Consider the following 8,598-nt stretch of genomic DNA (forward strand, 5'->3'; position numbering starts at 1 on the left):
GGGCACTGGGGGTCTGGGGCCAGAGCCGGGTGCGATGCCAGGGTGTGGGGCTGGCATTTCCCTGCAGGATCGCGCTGGGGCTGGCGAGTAGATCAGGCTGGGGTGCCTTGCAGCACTGGGGCACAGGGAGGGAGCGGGGAGGCACGCTGGGGGACTATCGCGCGGGGAGGATCATGGGGCTGTGCCAGGGAGGCAGCTCCCTGGTCCCCCCTGCCCCGCGTCGCCCTGACTCCCGCTCTCCCCCCCAGAACAGCATCCTGACCGGCGTGTACCCCGCCACCCCCTCCAGCTGGCTGGTGGTTGTCATGGCGACGGTGAGCTCCATGTACTGCCGCATTGACCTGTCCATGGGCCTGATCTGCCACATCAGGCGGTACCTGCCCAGCTGGTGAGTGTCAACCGCCCCCTTGGCAGGGCCAGCTGCCCCAGGCCTCTCCGCCCGCCTGGGGCCTCCCTCTCTGGGAGCCCATCACCGCAGCCTCTGGGCCTCCCAGTCTTTACGGTCTGTCACCCCATGGGAAGCTGGGGCCCAGAGGTGAGGTGACTGGCCCAGGTCACACAGGGAGTCTGTGCCAGAGCAGGGACTTGAACCCACGGCTTCTAAGTGCCAGGCCAACACTTGAGTCATTGGCCCACACTTCCCTTGGAGTCCACTGGGACCCCCCCACCTTTCCCCCGATTTCCCACTGGTACTGCTGCTCCCTCCCCAGGAGCCCCCAGCGATTCCTGGAGCCCCTGGTGCTCCCAGCGCATGCAGCATCCCACGCTGCGCCACGGTGCTGGTAGAGGTGCCTGCAGGGTGGAGAAGGCTGCCCCGGCATTGAGCTTCCCCTCGTCATTCATTGCAGCCGCTACCTGAGCTTCCAACACCGGACCCTGCTGAGCGCCGCGCTCTTCTCCACGGGGGTCTGGCTCTCGGGGATCCTGCTCTGCCGGCAGTCTCTCAAGCTGCTGCTCTCCTACCACGGCTGGATGTTCGAGCCCCACGGCAAGATGAGCCGGAGCACCAGGGTCTGGGTGGTGAGTATGCCAGGGCAGCCCGTTGCTGGGTATGCATGCGACAGGGAGGTCGGCGGTATATCTGTGTGGTGGGAGGGTGGTTCATTGCTGTGGAGCGGGGTACAAGGCTCTGCATGTGGGGGGAGGTGGTATGTTAATAATGCACCAGGCAGAGTGTGGGGGCTCAGTCCCCCCACTTCACTCCAGCCCTCTCCTTTGCTTTTCAGGCTCTAGTGAAGGTGATGTCTGGCCGCAAGCCCATGCTCTACAGCTTCCAGACCTCTCTGCCCAAGCTGCCAGTTCCCAGCGTGGAGGCCACAATCCGTAGGGTAAGAGGGGGCACTATCTTCCTTAGTGACTCGTCTCACCACCGTCCTGTGGCAGTGAGTTCCACAGGGTAACCATTTGCCTTTCCTTGTATCTGTTATATCTCAGTGTCCCCAAGTGCCCCTTGTAGTTCTCTTATGGGACTGGCTGTACCACTCCTGCCTTTCCAAAAGCAGCAGCTGCTGGGACTGGATTGGCAGATGATGTCCACTGCCCCAGGGAAATGGAATGCTAATCTGTATTCTACTGTTCAACCACTTAGTGGCACCGAGTGTAAAACCCCGTATTGAAATGACCTCTGCCATACCTGGCAGCTTATTAAAGGATCTTATGCGGAACACATCTGGTGCGTATAAGCCAGTCCATAGCTGGGACAGAAGTACATGACATGGTGTCAGGAGTAAACTAAGAACAGAAACAGAAGGAACCGAGCATCAAAGGTTGCAGGATCGCATCAACATACCACCCTTCATTGCCCCAGAGAACTTCAGCTTTGGCGAACCTTCCCAATGGACAGAATGCAAGCGGTAGTTTGGAAGACTTCAGACTGCAGACATACCCACAAAGAAGGTTTTCTGAACTTGGTCCAGTTTACCACAGGAATAACTTACACCCTGAATACATAGCTTTTGATCAAAGGACCACCGACCAACAGCCTTCTCAGCCGCAGTGTGGCATCAGGCTGGACCTAGTGAGAAAAGTGGAAGAACTCAATGGAATATTTGGTGATACTGGACGTCTGAAAGGAGATCCCGTACAAATCACCTTAGGAGATGATGCTGAACCATACAGTGTACATACCCCTCGCAGGATTCCTATCCCCGTACTTCATACAGTGGAAACGGAGTTAAAGAGAATAGAGCGGATGGGCATGGTGTGCCCCAACGGCACCGGTTATAAAGAAACATGGAAAAATACGAATCTGTGTGTATCTTAAAAGACTTAATGAGAAGAGGAAGGTAAGAGAAAAATTAATCCTTCCACCCCTGGCTGACTTCCTCCCCAGAGCGAAAGGAGCTACAGTATTCTGCAAGCTGGATGCCTTGAGCAGATTCTGGCAGATTCCTTTAGCCAAAGAAAGTGCTAAACTGACTGCATTTATCACACCCTTTGGGAGATTTTGCTTTTGGAGATGACCTTTTGGGATCCCCAGTGCACCTGAAATTTTCAAAGACCGATGGCAGAACTGTTAATGAACCAAGTGGAGCTGCAGGTTTCATGGATGATATTCTGATAGGTGGATCTTTGAAAACTCTCAACAAAGCCCTGAGCCTGATCAGTCAGTCTGGGCTGAAGCAAAACAAGGAAAAATGTTTTCCGCCCCACTCCCCAAATGGAGTGGCTCAGTCCTAGCCCGAAGTAAGAGCAATTCAAGAATTGACAGCACCAAGTCACGTACCAGAACTGAGACGTGTACTGGGGGTGGTCAGTTACTTTGGCTGATACCTACAAGTCATTTAGACCTGCACTGAATGAACTGTTAAAGTCCAACACATCGTGGCTATGGAGCCAAATCAAGACATTGCCTTAAAAAGGTGAAGGAAATTATCTCAGCAGCTCCAGTTCTCGAGTTCTGTGATCTGAGCAAACCCACAATGGGGTCAGTGCAGACACAAGCAGCTACGGCCTCCGTGGTGTGGTGTCGCAACAACTGGGCTCGGTGTGACAGCCAGCTGCACTTGGCTCTGGCCCACGCACTGAAGCAGACAGTCGATCTGCACAGATTGGCAAGGAGGGCCTGGCAAGCGGGTGGGCATGTGAGCACTTGTACAGATAGCTGTGTGGACTGGATTTGTTTACACTGATTGATAACAGACCATAAACTGCTTAAACCTGATCAGGGGAAAAGACCTGGGTCAAGCACCCGCTGAGGTGCCAGTGTCTATTGCTAAGGTGAATGCGATTTAACCCAATTGCTGGATATGTTCCTGGGAACAATCTCCGAGTAGCAGACACTCTGTCACGGAGCCAGGCATCGCACCCAACTACCTGTGAGCTTGAAGATGAGGTAAAGGCGTACGAGGATGCTGTGGACACTCGCAGACCAGTGTCAGGAAAGAGATGACTCCAGCTACAGAAACCAACCCCGATAGACACACAACTCCAGCAAGTTCTAAGCTACGCTGGGCGGCAATCTAAAGGGAACTAAGGAAGTGGCAAGAGGCTACTTTGCAGTGTGGGGACAATTGAGCAACTCAAATGGACTCATGATTAAGGTTAAGATTTTGTCACGGATATTTGAGTAAAAGTCAACGACAGGTTGTGGGCAATAAACAATAAATCATGGAAGCCCGAGCCCTGCCGCCAGGGGCTGAAGCCGCAGACGTCACCTAAAATCCCAGAATCCATGACCTGCATGACCAACTCATAGCCTTGCTCATGATTAAAGGCAATTGCGTTGTAATTCCAAAGGAAATGAGAGGAGAAATCCTAAACCTCATCCGTGAAGGGATCATGGATTAACTAAATGCTGTGAATGGGCCAACCAGTCAGTGTGGTGGCCGGGCATCAGCGAGGACATAAAGTATCTGCACGTGAACCGTGCAGAACTAACAGACCATCACAACACGAAGAAAATGAATAACACCACCCCTACCAGACAGACCTGGGAAGAATGAGCTGCAGATTGATGGGACATCATGACCTTGTATTCGTGGACTATTTTTCCATGTGTATATGTAACAGTGACAGACCCCGGTTGTCGATGGGCGGGATTGAACTGGGGACCTCTGGAGCTTAGTGCATGAGCCTCTGCTGCATGAGCTAAAAGCCACATGGCCGTTAGCGACGGCTGTGGAGCAGACTCATTAATCTCTCTCTAAGTGGTCTCGGTGCCACTAGATGGGACGGACACCACCCCCAGGAGGTGTGTGGGTTAGTTAGAAATAACGTATTTGAAAGCCATGACATCTTGTCGTGTTGTAGAGAAACGAATGTGCACTTTTGCTCACTTCGGCATTCCAGAACAAACAGTGACAGACAACGGACCACAATTCACTACAGCAGAATTGAAGTCCTTCCAAGCGAAATATGATTGTGATCATATTACTGGCAGCCCACATTACCCACAAGCGACTGGAGAGGCTGAGAGAGCTGTACAGACAGTCCAAAAATCCTGCAGCAGGAAGATCCATTCCTTGCTCCTCTGAGCTACAGATCAAAACCAATAGCAGGTACTGGCTATAGCCCAGCACAGCTCCCGATGGGAAGACAACTCAGGTTCTTTTCCAGAGTTGGAAAGGTAGTTCTGTCTCCAACGTGGGCAGACGTGGAGAGAGTGGCCGGCTTGGATGAAAAGGCTAAAAGAGCATATGAACACTTTTACAACAGATGTCACTCTGTTACAGAACTGCCAGGTCTAGAACCTGGTGACCATGTTCATGTCAAATTGGATGGAGAAAAAGGAGGGCCAACTCCAGCTGTTGTAACGAAAAAGAATTCAGAGCCCAGATCATACGTGATCATGACCAGCAGTGGAGAGTTCAACAGAAACCATCATCATCGACAATTTTTTCCTCAGAACAATGAACGGAGCAACCTCTACAGATGCAGAACAAGAAGAGGACGACTCAAGAACTCCAAGCCGACCAAAGCCCATCCTTGTATCTAATGGACAGCCCGACGACCAAGTGGTTGCACATTCGGGTCATGTAATTAGCAAACCAGGACGATTCAGACACAGACTGATCCATACTGAACTTCAAAGCCACATATTGTCCATGACAGGAATGGGGCATTTAAAGAGGGCGATGTGATGAAAGGCAAAACGGTAGAGCCGGTTGAGCCGCCAGGTGGCGCGGTGTGTACAATACAGTAGAACCTGAGCGTTCTGAACGCCCGGGGATGGAGGTTGTGCCCAGCCTGACGCTGACCAGAGCCTTTCAAACGGTTATAACTGAACATTGACTTGATGCGGCTCTGAAACTTCCCTATGCAGAAGAGAAATGCTGCTTGTAGCTATCTTAACTGAAATGAAAGAAGCCCAGACGCAGCTCCCTGACCTCGTCACGTCTCTTTCTAACTCTCCCCGTAGTGTGTTAGTAGTTCACGTTTAACATACCACTGTCCTGAACCTGCTTTTCTCCCCTCTGCTGCTGCCCGATGGCGCACTTCCGGTTCCAAACGAGGTGTGCGCTTGACTGGCCAGTTCGTAACTCTGAGATGCGACTGTTGTTTACACACCTGGCCGAGCATTGAAGGGCGTTACGGGGTGTGTAAGGCGGCTCTGTGGCTAGTCTCTAGCTGGTACAGGAACATGATACCCGCGGGATCTCTGGCTCGTGGGCTCCCCACTGCCAGGGCCTGTTAGAGGAGCTCTGTACTGGGAAGGAAACGGGCATGGAGGGGGGCTCCAGTAACGGCGCGGTAAAGCAGCAGGTGGAGTCGCTCTGAAGAAGCCGGACGCTGCAGAAGAGCCTGAACGGACTGAAGTGTCTGTAGCCAGAGCTGGGAGCAGGGAGACGGGCCAGGCGGTAGCCAGCGTAACGGGGCGCTGGGAGGCTGCGGCTCGTAGCGGGGCTGGCAGGCTACAGGGGAGGGGCAGCAAAGGAGTGACAGCTCCAGGGAGCTGCAGTTGGACAGCGCAGGATCCTTGGTGTTAGGGACCAGGGAAAGCAGCACGGCACAGACACGCCTGGGTTCACCCGCTGCAGCCTCCAGGCCAGGAGCAGAGTGAGTCAGACCCCCTGGCCTGGCCGTGGGGACCCCTGGATGTCACTCTGGGCTGGGTGGCTGTCTATAGGGGAACAAATGCAGCCCAGTGGGCACCCTCAGGAGCTCTGCCCTGCAGCGCGGGCACACGGGGTGCAGCGTGGGGACCCCACCGGGGCTGGTCCTGCCGCAGGCCCCGAGCGTTGCTGGGGATGTTCAGCAAAGGAAGGCTCCGGAGGGGCTGGCTGGGGGTGTGGGAATGGGAGAAGCCAACCCGGCCTCGAGTGGCTACAGAACTAGTGAGGTGGGGACCCAGGGAGGGAGCGGCTCTGTCGGGGGGATTCCAGGGGGTGGAAAGGGGAGAAATGGGGGAATCGATGCAGGGAATGCGAAGCCTGATTTCAAGCAGCGGGTCCTGGCAGGGAGCTGGGGGACTGTCTCCCAGGAGAAGGGCTTGGGGACCGGGGCGGGGGGGCATTGCTTCCTGATGGGTGGAGCTGGCTGGGAACTGTCCCAAGGAAAGGGCTGGGACATTCAGAACTGCCGTTGCTTGGAGCGGGGCTGGCCAGGGGGCAGCTCAGACCCACAAAGCAGGAATCCTCTCTCTGCTCTGAAACGCAGCATGCACCCGCTCTGAGCCCTGCCCAGGACTGCGGGGGGACCCAGGTGGGGGGCTCAGACTGCCCCCCGCAGGGAGCCCGGGCTCAGGCTGGCCGTGTCTCTGCAGTACCTGGAGTCCGTGCACCCCCTGCTGGAGGAGGAGAAGTACCGCGAGATGGAAGTCCTGGCCCAAGCCTTCCAGCAGCACACAGCCCCCAGGCTGCAGAAGTACCTGGTCCTCAAATCTTGGTGGGCAACCAACTATGTGAGTTCCCTGCCCCTGTGCCGCCGCGGGCCCGGAGCCAGCAGCCCCCCCGCGCCACTCTGCTCCAGTTCCTGCCTCTCCCGCCTTCTCCTGGGTCCCTCCCCAAAGCCAGGCTCCGGAGCCTGGCGGGCTGTAGGCTCGGGGGGTCTGCGGTGCCCAGGCTGGCCCGGTGCGGATGGCAGGGCGCGGGAGCTGGGCGGTGGGAGCTCGGGGCGACCCTGCTTGCTGGCAGGGGCTGGCTCCGCATGGGGGACAGCTGCCCTGGGCTTGCCCCAGCAGTACCCCCCCATCCCGCTAGCCCCAGGGCAAGAGTGGGGCTCTCAGGCCTGTGACAGGAGCTACAGCCCGTCTGCCTGACAAGGCCACGCGGCTCCATCTGCCTCGGCTCTGCCTGTGGGCACCAGCGCTGGCCGCGAGGGTTCACCGCCCCCCTGGCCCCGCCGTGGGCAGCAACCGCTCCAGCATCAGTGCAGCACGAAGCGAGGACGGTTGGGCACCCCCCAGCCACCCCGCTTGACTGGGCCGGGGCCGGTGGGGAGCCGTGGAGTGGACAAGGAGGTCGGAGGCCGGGGAAAGGCTAGCACAGGCTCAGAAGTGACCTGGTCCTGCTGGAGTCCATGGGAGCCCGCAGGCCCCTCCCAGGTCTAGCTGGCACGGCAGCATGCCCAGTCTGTCGGGGGGGGGGGGCAGCAAGACTCAAGACCTTGTGAATCAGGGACCCCTGGCCTGCTCCCCGTCTCAGGAGCTTGGGGGCTGCGGGAGGCAGTGCAAGGACACAACCCCGCGTGTTGTTCCCAGCTCCTCCTGCAGGAGGCACTCACAGCCCAGCTGTCCCAGGAGGGGAGGTGGGCACCTGGGAGCACCCGCTGGGACAGGCCCTGGGGTCCCACAGCCTCAGAGGAGGCAGAGGCAGCGCCATGGAGGAGTCGGGCAGGCCCCTGCCAGCCCTGGCCTCTCCCGCTGCCCTTGTCTGTGCTGCCTGGGGCTGCTCGCGCTCACAACGCTCTCCTGTTGGCAGGTGAGCGACTGGTGGGAGGAGTACGTCTACCTGCGCGGACGAGGCCCCATCATGGTCAACAGCAACTACTACGCCATGGTGAGGGCACAGGGCCGGCGAGGCGGGGCTTCAACCCGTCCTCTCCAAAGGGCACCCGGTGGAGCGGCCAGAGACACTGACCCCCTTCCCCAGAGGAGCCCAGTGTGTGGGGGGTCACCCCTGCTGCTGGGCTGGGGGCTGCACCCCCAGAGCCTGAGCAGTGCGGGCTGTGACCCCCGTCTCTCTCCATTGCCCAGGATTTCCTGTACGTGACGCCCAGCCCCCTGCAGGCAGCCCGAGCCGGCAACACCGTGCACTCCATCCTGCTCTATCGGCGGAAGCTGGACCGCGAGGAGATCCCCCCGGTGAGTGTCTGCTCGCCACGCCGGGAGGGGCGGGGGGCACGGCCTGAGCTGGGCAGGGGGCAGGCAGGGACCCTAGGTGAGTCCCCTCTGTGCTGTGCTGCTAGGTGATGGCGCTCGGCATCGTGCCAATGTGCTCCTTCCAGATGGAGAGAATGTTCAACACCACCCGCATCCCCGGGACGGAGTCGGGTACGTGGCGCGGGGGGAGGGGGGAACAGGAACCGGAGCCGCTGCTCCCTCTCCCCAGAACCAGGACTCAGAGCCCGTCCCCCCGCGGCACAGCGGCTCTGTTCCCCCAGGGGGGCGCCCGGAGCCCGTACCCCCACGGCACAGCGGCTCTGTTCCCCCAGGGGCGG

At 58.0% G+C, this 8,598-nt stretch overlaps 1 protein-coding gene across 1 annotated transcript in view; it reads left to right on the forward strand.

Moving 5' to 3' along the window:
• Positions 1-251: 251 nt before the first annotated feature.
• The window catches only part of CPT1B (carnitine palmitoyltransferase 1B), a 21,450-nt gene continuing 13,103 nt past the window's right edge, over positions 252-8,598 (forward strand). Inside the window, exons 1-7 of the mRNA XM_026656377.2 lie at positions 252-388; positions 849-1,020; positions 1,227-1,328; positions 6,704-6,841; positions 7,860-7,937; positions 8,135-8,242; positions 8,347-8,431. Coding sequence (XP_026512162.1) covers positions 306-388; positions 849-1,020; positions 1,227-1,328; positions 6,704-6,841; positions 7,860-7,937; positions 8,135-8,242; positions 8,347-8,431 — 766 coding nt within the window. The 5' untranslated portion in view covers positions 252-305. The remainder of the gene's footprint in view (positions 389-848; positions 1,021-1,226; positions 1,329-6,703; positions 6,842-7,859; positions 7,938-8,134; positions 8,243-8,346; positions 8,432-8,598) is intronic.

Source organism: Terrapene carolina, unplaced genomic scaffold (assembly GCF_002925995.2).
Source record: "Terrapene carolina triunguis isolate 2854851 unplaced genomic scaffold, T_m_triunguis-2.0 Scaffold230, whole genome shotgun sequence".
Taxonomy (NCBI): Eukaryota; Metazoa; Chordata; order Testudines; family Emydidae; genus Terrapene; species Terrapene triunguis.